The sequence below is a fragment of the Etheostoma cragini genome, chromosome 21 (genome assembly GCF_013103735.1).
Source record: "Etheostoma cragini isolate CJK2018 chromosome 21, CSU_Ecrag_1.0, whole genome shotgun sequence".
Taxonomy (NCBI): Eukaryota; Metazoa; Chordata; class Actinopteri; order Perciformes; family Percidae; genus Etheostoma; species Etheostoma cragini.
In genome coordinates, this window is record NC_048427.1 from 7,464,858 (window position 1) to 7,482,909 (window position 18,052).

Consider the following 18,052-nt stretch of genomic DNA (forward strand, 5'->3'; position numbering starts at 1 on the left):
AAAGCAAAAGAGGGCGCACCAGTGATGCTATCGGAGGTGTAGCTAACGTTGTAAGTGGCTGCTGTTTGACTTGGGTATCTGGTTCTGTTTTCCAACGGTTCAGGAAACTGCCGTTAACGTCCTTAGCACCGGAGTTAAGTGCTGACCGGGGTGGCTGCTAGCTGGGTGGGGCCTGAATGTGGACGTGTCCCCCGGCCGGGGCTGTGATGAGAGTGAATGGTTTGTAGCTGGCTGAGGGCTGACTGTGGAAGTGTCTGCGGGGCTGTTGTCATCTCTCATTCTGACAGAAGCCCCGCAGCGCCTGGAGACTGAGGCAGAAGACAGAGGTGTGCTAGCTAGCTAAATTACCATTAGATTATTTGTCTGTCTATACAGTTAACGTTACTGATGAATTTGTGGGTTAGCCCAGAGTTGTTAACCGTGCTTAAAACAATCATACAAAAAATATATTAGCGTGTTGGACGGTGTTGTAATCTTACATTACCCACCAAGAATTACATTAGTATTTGCTACTTGTCAACTAGCACCTTTGCAGTATTGCTAGTCACCAAAGCACTTTTCTTCTTCGTTCCCCCTACAGGTTGGGAAGGGAATTGTTACCAATATTCTTATGTCTCAATCAAACAAGTTAATGAACCACTGAAACAATTTTGGAAACATTATTTTAAGATACAATAGAATCTTTGTGTTGGATCGATCAACATTAAAATCAGTCAATATCAATAAATAAGGTATCTGTTACTGTGTTGCAAACTGGGATGTAATCAATGACAAAACGATGCCATGTGGCAGAAAAACGTGTTGTATTACAACTCCCCCCCCCCAAAAAAAACAAAGAATAGAGATTTGGTTTGTATCGAATTCTGGGTCAAAAATCGTGAACTGAATCAAACCAAAGTTTGGTGTGTATATACATACACACTTATAATATGCGAGTGTGTATGTGCGTGCCCTTTTCTTGACATTCCCACTTGACTCTTGGCTTCAGAGTAGGACGTCAGTGTTGTTGTTGTTGTTGTTGTTGTTGTATGTAACATATATTCTACCAACATGCCCCTGGCCTTGTGATAGAGACAGGAGGCTGTTTGCCACCTGTGGACTCTGGTGCCAGCGGGATCGTGTGTTACTTTCACCGCGCCCAGTGCAACAGAGTGAACAACGTGGGAGCGTCACGGAGGCTCTCTGCCTGCCTCTAAGTCTGCCGCTATTTTCGGGTGACAGCAGCTGCCAGGCCTGTTTTGTCAGGGCCTTGCAGACGGAAACAATGCCATGTGAGACTGCCCCAGTCCAAACAAAGAACGTTGTATTAGGTCAATTCTGTCTATAATTGCTTCTTATAAAAGAAAATTTCTGAAGCCATTTGCAAAAATCTGCAGGTGCAGAAAGAATATCTCAACGTCTTTCCAATGGAAATCGACTTGTTTCAAGGACTTTCTAGAAATTAGGGTTTGTATCTTGATGCAAGAAAGAATAAGGCGGATCATTGCACTAGAATCGATAAAAATTACACTTGATTTAAAACATGAAACCAGTTGATTTGAATTAGCTAAAATAATTATCCAGAAAATGTAAACTTAAAAACCTAGTTACACACAAAATGATGAGATCAGGAGCTGTTTTTTTCACAAAAAAGGGCTTATCAGTGTTTCTTTTGATTATTTAAATGGATGAATAGTAATGTCGGTAGGTACAGACATCCACGCCACCCTCAGGTTGAGTCTTGCCGTTTCACCTTGTACCATCATCAGCTCAAACTTTCTCACAAACAATACTAGTGACCGTGCCAATTACCAAATGTTGTCATCCTAACACACTCAACTAAGATGGTGAACATGGTAAACATTATAAAGCACCTTTGTTCTTAAGTGCATCCTCACAAAGCCGCTAGGGACTCTGAGTCCTGTTTTTACCTTTTTTAGATAGACCCTGGTGCATATCAGAAACCTATTTAGCATTTTTGTCCAGTTTTTCTCTTTTTATGAACACAATACCTTTCTGAGCTAAATGTGCCAAAGGGGCCTTGTTATCTGTGGTTGTCATTGCTTTAATGCAGCTGGCGACATACCCTTTTCTTGCTAGTAATTGATATAAACCAATCTGGTCTTTTCAAGAAATCTTAAAGATCTTGGCTGAGTTCATGCAGTTTAGGGTTGGTTCATTCTAATACTGGTTAGCTCTTTGATGGTGTCTCGAGTCCGTGTAGATTTATAACCTCATTAATGTTTGCCCCCTGCAGTAAAAAAATAAATTTTGAGAGGAAATTTTGTGATAATAATCTTCCCAGTTTCAAAAATCCAATTTATGAGCAGTATTATGATAATACATCCTCAATTATCTGTCATTTCTATAGTTAATATTATTAATTTCTATAATTTGGTTCCCCCAATTTCATTACCAATCATTAGTTACCAAGTGACCTGCCTGTGCTGCTGACACATAGTCTTCAAAACTCATCAAAATCTTCCCTTTCCTCTTACAGGAAAGGCAGGAGGTTTAAATGAGGTTAACTCCTGGTTGTTGCAGCTGGCACGTTACAGTAAATAGACTTTCCTTTGGCAAGTTCACTTTAATTACCACGGCCACTTGGAGAAAATTAATATATAGGTCATAAGAGGAGGTTATAATAGATGTTGCGAACTGGTCACAAGACAAGTTCTAACTTTGTAAGTACAGCCCTTTGCTCTGTGCTGTTATTTGCAACCAAATTGTGTCAGATTGCAGAATATGAATCTAATAGTATGCATTAATATCTCAGAAACATTCTCCACCTGCTGCTGAGCTCACACCTCATGCATCCTGCAGCACCTCCACCCTTAAAAATACATGCGGCTGGTGCAGTTATAGTATGTGGAGCTTCCCAGATGCAGAACATGATTTACATTTTAACACATGACAGGAATGTCCATGTCCATTGTCCGAGTAGGGCAGAGTTTCTCTCTCTCTCTCTCTCTCTCTCTCTCTCTCTCTCTCTCTCTCTCTCTCTCTCTCTCTCTCTCTGAAGAGATGCAAGAGAGGTGAGTCATTGCTTAGCCAAAAACATCAATTTTTTTTAAATACATTCAGGTACATGTCAGGTTTCCTTATTTGTCAGTTTCTTTCTCTTGCGTTCAAGACTCTAAAGCAAGTGAGTTACAACCTCATATTTCAGCTGAGACCACCATCCAGTGGCTGGGGGAGACACATCCATCCCCTTCCATCCTAAGCTCTTTCCACCTCACTGTGAGTGTTGTTGGGCTGCTTCCAGTATGGCGTAAATCATGGATTAGCCACTGTGGGATTTGAGCTTCCATGCTGCATATTTTGATTGTGGGTATTTGAAAAGCTTGATAATGTTGTAAACTTTAGTAATTATAAGTCTCTTATTTACAACAGAACAGAAGATGACGCTCCAATGACAGTTTTGGATCAATTCCTGTCACACGAAAGAGATACAAAAAAGGAAAGCTGAATCCCAAATAGACTTAAGTTGAGCAAGACCGAGAGGGATGTTTTACAAGGCTTGACCCAAAATGTTCAAAGATAGCAGCATTGTTTTCACAGCTCAGAGAGGATCAGATCGCTCAACATTCAGTGACCGATGTCAAACAAGTAGAGGATCAGGTTTCAGGCCGCGGGTAGTTACAGTGCAACCTATACAACGTGAAACACAAACTGAGAATTGTGTGTAGCTGCCAAGGGTTTACAAGAGGATCCAGTTTCTAAGCACTCTAACTGCCATTATTTTTATTTGTTATCTGGCTAAATGAAAATGTGTATATGTTCTTTGGCATGTGATCACCGTTTGAACTTACTTACTTACAAATTTAATTTAATAAAACATATGCTATAAAGCTACTACTGCAGTAATACTACTGCTAATTATTATAATATAATTCTATTTGTATTTGTGTTGCACCTTTGTTTTCCTGTAATATGCGTTTTAAAGTTCCTGTTAAGAAGTGCAAGATATAGGAACAGAGGAACACAAATTTATACAAATAGCTGATCCGCCATATTTATCACTGAAATTTAACGTCTGAGAGACGTAGAGCCTTGCCAGGTACATACAGTGAGTGAGGGAGAGAAACAGTGAAATGTCTTAATAGTAGCAGACTAGGAAAACACTCACAGTCAGTAGTAATGAAAATGGCAGGAAATACAAATGTGCAACAATGCAGCAGTTATTTTTCACACAGATTGACTTTGTTTTCTGCAGTGAGCTTTAATAGCACCAGTCCAGTGTAATATGACTTAAGCAGCCAGTAATATTCAGAATATTTGCACATCTCAGTATAATTTGCAGCAGGCTGTGTAAATATCCCCCCACTGCATCTAAAAGACCAAACCACTTGGAAAAATGTCATCCTCCAAATGTTGGAAGGAAAACGGAGAATTAAAAATTGGTTTGAATGTTTACTCACAGTAAGTTACTCAATTAGGGACTCGGAGTACTGTACCTTTTTGTCCCCTTTCATGCTGCTGGGTTAGATATTTTCTCAGTGGGAGGATGAAGAAATGTTTAAAAGAGACTCTACTCAAACTCCAAACAAACTTGGTGAGCATGCCCGAATTTGTACAATAATTTGGAGAGACATGAATTATTCATCCAAACAGGAAAAAGGTTGCTCACCAATTTCACAATAGTGTATACACAGTTTAAAGGTGATCTAAAGTGTCCCTCTGAAATTGTGCAATTAACCCCTTCATTGTACCTACAAAACAGGCCTCTTCTGTCAAGCCCAGTGACTAACTGGTTTTGTGAGCTTACTCCACTTTTCTACCTTTCTCCTGCTGCTGTAAACATAGAAATGTTGTTTTTAGGAAAGGACCAACATGTATATAATCAGCACAGCAGGCATGTTCATGTTTTTTTAATCTAGTCACACACTTACAAACTCCTGAACCTATTCCCCAGTCTGCCTAGTTTTGTCTTCAATTTTGGATTCTCAATAGAAACCTGCAGGAGCCTATTGTACCAGTTGACTGAGCGGGCACTCGTTAGAGCTCGGTGTGTTAACGTTAAAGGAGTGAATCAGGAAGTGTGAGTGGGTATAGAGGCCCTGCAGGCACTTCCCCAGGCACACCTTAATTCTCAGGAGTATACTGTTTTATAGTCGACAACAACAGTCATTTTCCTCTGCTGCGTCCTCGGCACCAAGAAAGGATGGCTGTTTTTTTTGTTTTTTTTGTACATGTACTACGAAAGTACATGATTTATTCAGATTTCTCACAGTTGCAGTCATGTAGCATACCACATTCAGAGAAGGTATTATTTATATAAAGTCATAAATCAATGTGCATCAAGCTGCCACATACTGTAATTTGGACAGCAGCTGTTGGGAAAGTTCACCGGTTATTTTTGACCTGCGTTTTCAACACCAGAGTGTGTTTGCTAAAACAGTGTTAATAATTATAATGTCATCAACATACGCTCTCTCTGACGATGTGTGTTTAGAATATATGTTAATGATTGAAAGAAGAAGCAACATATGATTGAATGTATAAAAAAAAACAATATTTTAGCTATTATCTTATGATATTTACAGTGCTCAAATTCACTTAACATGTCTGTTATAGAAATGTGCAAATCCAGTAGTAGGACTGGAGAGTATTTAAATAGATAGTGGGCTTGGAGAAGTGAAAAGAAAGAAGCACATATCTTGTCTCACAGTATACTCTTAATATATGTATATTGTATTAAATAAGTATAATATACATATTTTACTTTCCATAATGACTTTATCCCTGGTGTGCAACATTTGTCTTTCCTGCTGAAGTTTGTGTAGGCGTCTGTTAACTTCCTTGGTTTTGGTCCCTCTGCAAATTACAGCTGTACTGTTGCGATACTTTGCTGCAGCTCCAGGCAGGCTCTGTGTAGCAGGAATGATAACTTCTAATTAGCTATCAGGAACTGCTTTATGGGGAAAAAAAATTATATCGCCTCCCACAATTACCAAACACAGTATTCAAGGATTGCACAGTGGCAAGTATTGTTTATGCTCTATCAATTGTATGAATCAGGGGCCGTAAGGGTACATTAAAAATCAAATTAAAAAACGGGGTAAGTTGTAGCGGTTACATACAGTAAGTGATTGACAGCTGTGACATGTTTTGTAGCAATGGGAAGACACCTTAATGTAAAAGATCCTCAGAGTGATTGGGCTCAGACTCCAGGGGAAAGCATCATCATGCTCCTCCTTTTTTTAGGCGTTCATTGTTTGTTTTTATCAGTCTTTAAGATCTTAGGACCCCGTCTGAACTAAGTTTTCCCACTTTAACATGACGACCTTTTGGATTTAATGTGTTCTGTTCAGTAGATCCATAAATAAATCAAATCAGAGCCTCATGGTAGTATGGCTGTAGGTCAGAGGCTTTTATTAATAAAGGTCTCTTAAATGTCAGACAAGACATACATTTCCAATTTTAGATCAATTCTGCTGTTGGTTCCTTGTAAAGAAGGAAACATCCACTTTGTGAGTGATGACGTTATTACTGAATAGCTGGTCTGTCCCTTTGGAGCTGGCGTAATGCTGGTTGTGATCCCTAATGATGCGGAAGCAGCTGCATGCAGCTCCACAGGAGACCTGGTGGACAAAGAAATAATCTGCTTTTATTGACAAGATGAGAAAGAAATCCCTTAAACCACCGGTTTTGCTCTCAAATATGAAAGTTGCATACACAAAAGGAAAGCAATTGATGAAGCTGTGCTTAGGGATAATGTACTGTCTGCACAATAGACTGTACTCATCCAGAGGAATATTCTGAATGATGAACCACAAGCCTTAATATAGCATTCATTCTGTCTGTAAGGGTTTTACTAGGAAAAAGAGGAATTGTTCAGTTGAGTTGATTAAATCAAGTTTGTTTTAAAATGACTTTTCTATTAATACTGTGTTATATTCTAATATCTTGTCATGCACAAGGTCAACAATGCAGCAGTTTCTGTGCCACACAGCTTGAGGCAAATACGGTACCATTAGTGCCTGATTGCTGCAATTTTGTATAAAAGGACTCCTAACTCAGTTAAAAAGACATACTACACGTAGATTCAGTGTGACTAGGGATGGGCGATACGGCCTAACATCCATATTGTGATACACATTGCAGCCTCTTGCAATAACAATATACATCACAATATATAAATTATAATAGAACCTAAGCTAGCTAAATGTATTTTTTTTCTAAAGAGAAAGAAACGTAGTATGTAGTTTTGAGAACATTTATTATGCAAAACTGTAATTATACAGCATCATTTTGCAGATAAATAAAATTCAAGTACACTAGTTGCAAAGACTTTAACAAAGAAAAAGCTTAAAGAATTGGGTTTATTTTCTGTAGTGCAAACCATTCTAAAAGGCACTAAACTTAGTAAGTTTAAGTCCTTGGTTCTTAAATGCCACCCAAGATGCAGAGAACAGGAACATCTGGTGTCTTTTTAGCTAAGGAACAAACACTGCATCTACTAATACTTTCAGTATTAGGCAAAGATGTACTAAAAACATATTTCCAAAATGGTTCCTAACCTGCAGCATTTGAGCACACTTGTACACTCACACACAAACACACACACGCGGCTGATGTTCCGCGGGAAAGTACATCTGCAAACGCCAGCTGCCAAGATTCTAAGTGGATGTTATATAATGAATTGTCTCTAAATTGTGCGGGTAGATTGCAACAATCAATATTGTGATAAATCTGTATTGTAGGCCAATTTTGTTTTGTTTATATTGCATATCGTTTCCAAAAAATAATGATGGTAGTGTTAAAAAATTCATTTCTAGTAACTTTTTTTCTTGTTTCACAATAATTATTTACTGAAGCTCAGAATGTTCTATCAATAGATGTCATTATCTGTTTATCAGATACTAACACACTGCATAGAGGTTTATAATAGCGTGAAGGAAGATTTTACAACTCTGGAAATTTATCTGAGTGATAGTGTAGTAGATTATTTTATTTTGCCCATAGCAACAGTTGGTAGGTAAACAGTAGAAATGCAGTCTTTACAGTACAAAGTTCTTATCACTTTCAGGAAAATGTGCTGGCATTTACTTAAGTGGCCCTTACAATTATATGCTGTATTATTTTATCCGACAAACTGCCCTTCATTTTTATTGTTCCTCTTTTATCTTTTTAAAGAGTAGCATAAAACCTGGCTGGATTTTCACTATCTTTATTAGTTGGAACTTTCAAGTGTGTTTGACGTCTGACCCCATTCAGCATCTGTGATGGGTGTGGTAAGATGGGAAACAGATACAGTACACTTCATTGCACTTAATCAATAAAGTGTACTGCAGAAAAATGAGAATAAGATTTTCAAGGGGGGGTTTAGTTACTTTGTAGTTACTCATCAAATATTGTAAGACTTGTTGGGTTTAATGCAAAAGAGAATCATCCCCTGGGGTTTGAGGTTTCTCTGTGGTTTGTTCCTGGATAGAAAAGACGACCAACAGTATAATCTCCAGTGTTGTTTATTTCTATTATTTATTTTTCTCTGGCAGCATGTGGTTTTAATAGACATGAAAGCTAGAGTGTGGAAGTGAAATGAACATCCGTTACATTCAAGCCCTTGCCAAACAAGTTCACACAGTGCTGATTAGGCCTATCACCACTACAGAAAGCTCTCTGTATTTCTCAGTATACCCTAGTTGTGGAGTCTGGCGTCTCTGTGGCAACATTCCCACGCTGGCAAACCAGAAGGATGCCAAAGCAACGTATTTGTTTATTCTTGCTCTCTGATTGGTCACATGGTAGATCAGTCTACCTGTATTACCTAATACCTTGACAGAAAGGGGGAAGAGACCACAGCGACGCAGTGTTATTATGAATCTGACCGCTTTTCTTAAGCATATCAACTGTTTTTGTATAATTACTTTAAGTGCCAGAGGAAAGACTTTCACACTCTGCCCTACATGTGTTCTTGCTGAACATGATCTCCTTTGATGTGTTTTTTGTTTTTTTGTTTTTTTGTTTTTTTACACTGCCAAAATGATAATTAAAAATGGCACATGAGCCAGTAAAGGCATAAAAAGCTATTTGGTGCCAAAAATGAAAGTTAAGAAAACAAAAGATTACCTTAATGTCCTTATTTTTCAAGCTCAGTGCCATAGCTGGAGGTTTTATGTGCTATCTTTCTTTCTCTAGTTATGAGCCAACAAACATGTCAACACAGTCTTTCAGCTCCGATTGATCAGTCTAATGTCTCTGACACATTGAACCTTTTGCTTTGCCTTAGTCTAGAATCACTAGATTGATAAAATAGCTTCGGCATGATCAGAATGATATGATGAGCTACTTTATTACCACACACACACACACACACGTTTAGGGATTATATAATATTTATCGTCCTTCCGCTGCTCTTGTCAGGGACTGCGGAATTATGCAATCTGATTGTTATCTTATCTTGTGATGAGTAATGTGACACTTTCTGCCAAACAGAGAGTAGGCTTTTCGTTGATGCCTTTATATGTCTCAATACAGCACTGTGCATAAAGCTTGCTCCTCTGATAAAACTAATGAAGACAGCCCACTCAGGCCTCATTTTCCCTATTTTCTCTAATTGTAATCTATATAAGTGATATTAGCATGGATCAAAGTTGCATGTCACTCAGATAAAGTAATAATCTACAAAAAAATCTACATTTTTTATTTATAGCGCACACTTTATTTGCATTTGCAATGAACACCTAAAAAATGAGTAGCATGATGATTCGTTCTCCTTGAATCTGATCCCCAATCACGCTCAATACCAAATGTTTCTTGCCATTGCTTTTTGAAATGTTTTGGTTTTGACCTTTTAAACTGTGTATATATGTTTGTCTTTCCTACCTGTGACCTTATCAAACATAGAACAGCTGTGATTTGGACCCTTTAATTAAAATTTCTTGGTCAGGCAGATGAGGCTGTTGGTTGCTCATGAAACACATGATATACCTGGTTATACTAAGATCATGCTTAAGGAGGTGTGTCAGGCCTCAGGAGAACCACCCAAGAAGCCATTAGTATGCATGTTGTGCTTTGGGTCACATGCAGACTCAGCCGGTGAATGCAGGTCTGAGCTGAACAGGGACGCAGTTGTCTCTTCAAGGTCACAACTGGCTTTCTTAAACCATTTAGGATAGATAGGATTTAGCTCAGTTGGCAGACCGGGCGCCCATATGTAGGGGCTTACTCTTTGACGCAGAGGGTCCGGGTTCTACCCCGACCTACGGCCCTTTGATGCATGTCATTCCACCCTCTCTCTCTCTCCACTTTCACAGTTCAACAGTTTATTCATGAAAATGTTTGTTATTTAAGTTATGTCAACAGATCCTAATTTAAATGTTGGGCCTGTTTTGATGCTGTGTTCACACACAGGACTGAGGTCAGCATCAAGAATATTTTTAACTATATATTAACATTTTACATGACAATGTTCATATAAAGATATTGACACATGCAACTTTGAGGTGGTTCAAAACAGCCACAAAGTTTACACAGAAAAAAGGGCCATTAGGTAACTGTTTACCCTATTAGCAAAAATTAATAGTTCTGATTGACATTCAACTGAAATCTAGCAATATTATCAGGATTATTGTTTTAGCCACAAAGCCATTATTGTGTAGCCCTATTTCAGGTCTGACAAATGCTCTTTGTGTACTCTAAGTGCTCCAAATACAAAGTATTATTCAAACAGTTGAGAACCTCAAAGTCTCAAAATGTCGTAATGAGGTCATCATCCATCCTAGTGCTTCAGCAGAAAATACTTTTAAAATATTGAAACAATAACAATAGCTTTAAATTAAAAAACAATAAGTCACATCAGCCGTTACGGATGTCCTGTTAGCTGCAAAAGAGCAGGAGTTCAACAGTAAATATCTTAATGTTCATTCTGTGTCTGTGTTGATCAAGGCTGCCGTCTATCACGTTTATGGCTGTTGTAAACATGCTAATTTGCTGTTATCACCCTGGGCAAAGGATAAACTGAGCAGGAGTAATGTAAACAAAGTCTAGTTAACGTCAACAGTCATGATAACCAAGGTATCTATAACAGTTCAAGGCCCATCACACATTTACAGCTGCTCTCAACCCCACTACGCATCACTAAATAAATGGATTTTGTGGTTAATGAGTGTGTTGAGTTGTACCAATGCAGGATGATTCACAGCCAATCAACAGAAAAAATACAATATAAAGAATTAACAATTACTGTGTTTAGTCCTGAGGGAAACATGCTGCAGACTAGAAATACAATTCATGAACTGAATAAATACATTTACATGCAAGAAAAAATGTCTCTATTGATCAGAATATCACTCTGCCACAGAAAACTGGTTTTCCAGCTCTGAAAAAGAAATCTGAAGAAGGAAAAGTGATGTTCCCTTATGTTGGAATTCACATCACAGTATGAAATTGCACTATTTAGCTCATAAATGGCACTTTTTAAATTTTTTTTATTTGCTCTTCTATTGTGCTGAATTGTATTTTTGATGCCTTATTAATCAATGTGGCATTTGAGGACAGACAGATAAGCTGGCTGGAATTCACCAGGATAGTCATTAGGTCATTTTATATTGAAAGCGGGGGGGTCAGACAGTCACCCATAAGGAACACCAGGCCAGGCACCGGCTCCTATGAACATGCACAACGTTAAAAGGTGAGATGCATGAACTGAATGTGAACCATGGGAAGACACAGGGTTTACCGAAACGAAGACTGTTTGTTGACTGCACTCGCATATCTCTGGCATCTCACGAATGAGAGCTCTGTGACCGCAGGCTTTAAAGGGAACAAACTGACCCCTGGTTCTTCTGAATCCTGTTTTTAGATATTGTAGCAGCTCACCGAATAACACAACCTCCCACTGCAGAATTTGTAAAACATGTTTCTACTGTACCTGAATCTAAACACTAAGCCCTCATCAGATACAATTTTTTAACTAGACCACTGCTGTACACAAGGTTCAAGCGAGGTCTTAAAAAGTCTTACATTTTGAAATCAAACTTTTAGGCCTTAAAAAGTCTTTAATTTGCTCAAGTATTGTGTTCTAGGTCTTAAATCATTTTCTGTCTTAATTGTTCTACGTCCAAAATACATAATTTTGTCTCTAAGTCAAACTCTTTCTTTCCCTATTTGAAGTAGATAAAGAGAATCATTTTATTCTGAATTATCATAGAGTTCACCTTGGACTTTGAACTCGCTTCCCACAAAAAAGAGATTATTCTGCCCAAGCTACGTTCCCGTTACTTTGGCAGGTTATTCATGCTGGATGATGGTGAGTCACACTCCAGGAAGAGTGGAGGAGCATGAGTGGGTTCTCTGATGTTTGTAGGTTGACTTCTGAATGCTTGAGACCTGCTGGTGCACTCTGCAGGGACGAGACATACTGTGCATCATAGACAGGATCAGTGGTGGCATTGTAATCTGTTGTGAAATTGGACCTAGAAGTTATTTTTTTAAATATATGAATTCCAATGCTTTCACAAAGTTGTTAGATATTATATTTTTTTAACATATAACAAACAGTAATAGCTAACTATTTCCAACTCTTCACAGCTGGACCTTAGGAATTCTAAAAAAATAATTAGTTGTTTTTAGCCAGCATTAGTTTTGAACTTTTTCTGATCTTTGACCCTCAATTCATTCCCAACTTTTGACCTGAAGAAATCCTACAGCAATAAATCAAATGGTGGAAATTGATTACACAGCCTTATCATTTTAAATGTTTAGGCTTAAAGATTGAAAGGACTTGGCTTCAGTTATTTAAGAAAAATGTTGTAATCCTGTTTGATTTTAATATTTTGCATTTGAAGACTTTGCTGCGAATTGTCCTCAAGGACTTAAGATTTGACTTGTCTTGGATGACTTGAGCCTTTTTTAATAACTTGAGACTTAAAATAACTTGCTCTGATAGACTGGAGATTACACTCTGATTTGGACTTGGATTTACTCTGACTTGTCTCAAATAACTTGTGAGTTGACTTGGACTTCCAAATAAAGATTGAAATAAAAATAAGTGACTTGAGACTTGACTTGACTTTCTCCGACCAACTTAAGAATTGACTCGGACTATACTTACTTTGACAGACTTGAGACTTTTTAAATCTCCCAAAAAATGTTCAACTCAGAGTTGAAGAAACTGTTTTTTAAAGTGATTTCCTTTCTGGCAGGGAATCATTATTTTTATATGAAATTTTTGACATTTCCTTTTTTACATTGTGATTTTCTTTTTATCTTGTTCTTTGCAACAGCATTGAAAAGAATAACATAGGAGTGTTGGTATGCAGGGTTAGTCCCTTCTGTGAATCTGAGCTCACTGGGCCTCCTTGTATTGTACTGAAGGTGGCTGAATGTACATAAGCATCATTATCTGCTGACAGAGATGAATGATGAATGCTGGCACCCTCTGCTGTCAACTCATTGGCAAACTCAGTCACGATTGCCCCCACTTTGTTGCAGCCTTTGTGTTTTATTTACTGTCGTCACCTAATCATTAGCATTTTTAGGGTGGAACATTGTTTCTAGTTTCTAAACTGGGATGGTCAGAGGCACAAAGAGATTTCCTGGCTTTCAAAGAGGAAGGGTTGATTAAAAATGCATGCAGGTGTTTTTTTTTTTTTTTGTCATTACCGAGCCATCAATGGTTGCAGGTTGACAATACAATTTCACATCATGGAATTAGGCTGAGCTCATTCATTATGGATGCCCATTGGTTTCTTGTTCAGGATGGTTTTTGTGCCATTTCTAAATAGATGAAAGCCAGATAGGGTCATAGATAACCTGGTAGTGTATTTCAGGATGTTTAATATTTGTTTTGCTGTCTGGGTCAGACCCTCCTCTACATTAGCACTGACTTTCACAAGGAAAAACTAGGACACTCATTTTGCAACAGCATTAGTGAGTGGGTGTGCTTTTAGACATCCGCGGTTGTACAATTAACATTATGTCTAAATAATTAAAATCTAGATATTTTTAACACCTAAATGGCAGAAAATGTGTTTCATTGCAAAAATGTGAAATATATAAACTCAAACTGTATTGCGGTTTTAGATGTTTTGTAGTCTACTTTGTAATAAGTATGCTCTAGCTAGGTAACAGATTTGTCCTGTGCCCTCCATTACTGTTAATCTTCCCACGTCTTCTCTGGCTAGACATACCCAACATGACAGCAGGCACTTTTTAATTTTCACTGTATTATTGAGTGACAGGAGGCTGTCAGGTGAGAGCACGGGTTGTTTTCCTACACGTACTATTGATCTTCACCTCTCTCTCTCTCTCTCTCTCTCTCTCTCTCTTTCTCTCTCTCTACGCTGACTTACATGTATTAACACGTTAGTCTGATTGCCCCTGGTGTTCAGTGTCAGAGTTATCACTCTGACAACTCTTGCTTTGTTCACTAACACCTATGGATCTCACATTAACTACCCTGCAACCTGGCTCCCAGTCTGCTCTGAATGTCTCTCCACTGACTCCAGGCTAAGGTTTACTCCACAGCGTCTTCCCCTGCAGAAAGGCAGAGGGACTGAGTAAAAGCAATGCCCGGGTTTTTATTATCATGCTGCTCCACTGTGGCCACAGAAAGCTTTAAACTCAGCTGCATCAATCCTTTTCTTTGAAAGCTGAAGCCGTTCCTGTCCCTTCTTACACTCTTCTGTTGCCTATTTACATGACGAGCCAAGCTTGCGTGTATTTATTTATCAGATGTACAGTAAGTAATGAGTCTATTTGTGACACTGTTGTTCCAAACTGTCACTCTTCCTTTTTGGTTTATGTAACACTATTATAACAGACTGACGAGATTTATCAAGGTCTGTCAGTGCTGATTTATAGGCATTAATCATTTGCTACACACCAAAGGAGTAATGCCTGCTAATGCCTTTGCTCCTCTGTTCATTGTAAGTTTGAGACTGTCTAATAGTTTCTGCTTCTAAGAAAATGTGTTGTGGAACAAAAGGCAAAAAGTTGGCAAAGGAAGATGATTTTCATCACTGGTTTATGTGCTGATTAGTTTTTTGATTAATTGTTAAGTCTTTAGAATGTAAATGTAAAATACTAAAGAAATGTCTATAATTTCCCAGAGCTGGAATTGAAGTCTTCAACATTTTTGTTTTGTTTGACTTTCAGTCCAAAACCCAAAGAAATTACTATGATGTAATGGAGTTTTTGCGGCGGAACTAACAGCTAATCAATTAATGGGCTCATTGTTGCAGCTCTAAAATGATCAATTAATACAGTGTTTAACAACATTTGTCATAATCTGTGCTTCTCTTTTTAAATGTCCTATTTAATTTCTCCCTTTTTTTTAATTATCAATTTTTTTTTTTTTAAGTTAGCAAATTGCCCACGCATTATTTGAAATAGCAGAATAAATTAGAAATTTCCAGCCAAATAGGTCAGATGCATAAAGCTGGTGTCCTCCTTTTTCCATTTGTTCTGTAATGCATCTGAAGATTGAACATCCACTGTCTACTTCTAAACTAGTTTTTGTGTGAAAGAAAATAGTGGATGATTTATTAGTAGCATAACAACTTAAGTAAAATGCTCCTTTTTTCTTTTTTCCCCCCAGGTGGTGCTCGTATTTGCTCTCAGCATTGGAGCCCTTGTTATATACTTCATAGATTCTTCTGAGTAAGTATTCTTTTTAATGTTGGCCATTGCACTTCACTATTGCTGCTACTCTGGCTTATAGGTCCCAATGAATGCTGTTTAACATGTTCCACTGCCGACCACTTGAGAAATCTAGAAACTGAGCAATGGCTTCGAGTTTATCTCTAGGTGTTTGGTCTTGCTGTCACTCAAAGCTAGCAGTGGCTTTATTCAAGTTAAAAACTGTCAGTTTTGTCTCAGAGAAATACAGAAAGTGACCAATTATGCTGTATGTATTATGGTCTTAGAAGACCCTGCTGTTTAAATGATGTTGCTTCAGTTACAAAGATTATCATGGTTTAATGGAAGGTTGTATGTTTATCCAACATGTAGGATTTAGATTAGCCTCCGAGACCTCAGCCGTTAACTGGTTCCTCTTAAATCCTCATATAATGCATATACTGTAGTTTTAGCCTTAATTACATTGAGTGCTTTGTGCTCTGTATTTGAGAGCACGCACTTGCTGGCTGTTTTTACCTAATCCCCTTCCAGGTAAACTGCTCTGAGGTTACCCACAGTCTCTGCTGACGAACAGCCAGTGCTCACAGATGAAATTTGCTTAATCTCTGTAATGAAAGGTTCAGACTCTCAAAAAGACAGGAAAGACTCAAGTTCCTGTTCAACCCAATCACCATCGCTCATCAAACAGGAGGAAGTGGAAAACCCTTTTAGCTCTATGTGCAACAGTGTACTGTTACTGCAGGCTGTTGGTGTTTGGACAGGATGTGCCATTAAGAAGTAGAGCAGAGGATAAAAGCTTTTATAGCCCAAAGGGAGTCTCCGCTGGGAGTAATGTTAAGGCAGTGGAGAGAAATTGGGCTGTAAACTTTTGTAATCTGGCATATGCTCCTGCAGGCCGCCATTCAGGTTATTTGTTATTTCATAAGACTGCATACAGCTGAGGGCTTGGCTTGCCCTGATGTGGTTTGCGAGCATGATCTCATTTCATTAACTGGACAAACTGAGGTAGAGTTACATCCTCACCAATGCCATCTGTGGCCTCCTGTTCTCAGAACGTGCTCTTAGTGGTGCCAGATACCCTTTTTTCACCTTATGAAGGATGACCTACAACCTCTGTCTTTAACCTTTTCACACATAAGAAAGGGCATTAATAAACACATAAGAGATATGATGCTGTGCATGTTAAATGACTTGGATTAATATTCATCTACAAGGCTCTTTGTCACAGTTTCCATTCTGTCTTGTTCAGGTCTTTTACACAGTAACACTTGTCCATTATTTACACAGTATTTTTTCACTACCTGTAAACATCAACAAGCCCATTACTTAAAGCCAATGAGCATTCAGTTAGCTGCTCTCTTGCGTGCTTCTAAGTGGCAGCAGGCTGTAACAGATACAGCCCTTCCTGTAATTAGTCCTGTGGAGCTGCTGTGGCTTTCATATGATGGACAGGCTGACCTGGCTGGATGCGACACAGAGAGAGACGTCAACACAGCAAGACCCACTTAGATTCATAGAGAACAACTCAAGCTACGATCTGAGGAGATGAAGAAGGCGGTTAGGTCCCACAGGGAGTTTTATTTCATAGTTGGGTCTTACATTGCGCTCTATGCTTCCATGTAGTCATTTGTAAGACTCTTAACCCTCAACACTGAGTACTTAACAAATTAAGAATTTAACGCTGGTTTTAAATACTTAGTCAGACTCTTATTCTTATTTAATATTTGCCTTGATGTTAAAGTTTCATTCATGAATTGCTTTGGCCACTAGGGGGCACACAAACTCCACAGCCTGGCATATAACTGTTTTACGAATTAAAGTTCATCTACCATAGATTAAGTGTCTTAGTTTGTTTGGATGAATTTATTGTCCCATTAGCAACTGGCTTGTCAGGTTCGTTTAAGTCCGCATTCACTGCCAAACAGGCATTGCAACAAAAAACGCCACTCTTTTTTTTTTTTTTGAATGTGGGTAATGGGTGTAGGTTGTGGCCGTGGGGATCGCAGAGGATTCCGGAAAAAAGAAGCTGAAACAGAATCTACTTTTGGAGAAATGCAACCCAACAAATTGCTTCAGTGGCCAGTCATGTTACCAACCGCCAATCAGACAAATCCCAATGCCGTGGGGAACATGATAGACATTTATGGGCCATTTAATTGACACTACCACACCGCCACACAACCCTGCGCTAAACGCAGCAATGCCTGATTTGGTGTAAATGCAGCGTTACCAACTACTGAGTAAAACGTCCGTCTGTTTTAGCTTTATTTATTAGTGAAGCTTTAAATCAAGGTGAGTTTAAAATAATTATTTTGTAGAATGAAAAAAAACCTGGTTAAAGTCCTATTCGTGACCTTTCCTTGACCAATAAGGTTGTAAATCATGCGCAATGTCATCAGACAACATTAAGGTTTCTTCGTCCTGTTTGATCCGCGTCTGAATTAAATGAAGGCAAGGTAGAGACCAGAGCAGGGAGGGTTTGTGA

The 18,052-nt window shown here is 38.5% G+C and overlaps 1 protein-coding gene across 30 annotated transcripts in view; it reads left to right on the plus strand.

Annotated features, from left to right (window-relative positions):
• LOC117937096 (calcium-activated potassium channel subunit alpha-1) overlaps nt 1-18,052 on the plus strand; it is a 93,312-nt gene that overhangs the window by 19,970 nt on the left and 55,290 nt on the right. For all 30 annotated transcript variants that reach the window (XR_004655096.1, XM_034860768.1, XM_034860796.1 and 27 more), the window contains exon 3: nt 15,527-15,588. Coding sequence is in view for 29 of the 30 variants with exons in the window: in XM_034860768.1 (XP_034716659.1) it covers nt 15,527-15,588 (62 nt within the window). In the remaining variant the exon portion in view is untranslated. The remainder of the gene's footprint in view (nt 1-15,526; nt 15,589-18,052) is intronic.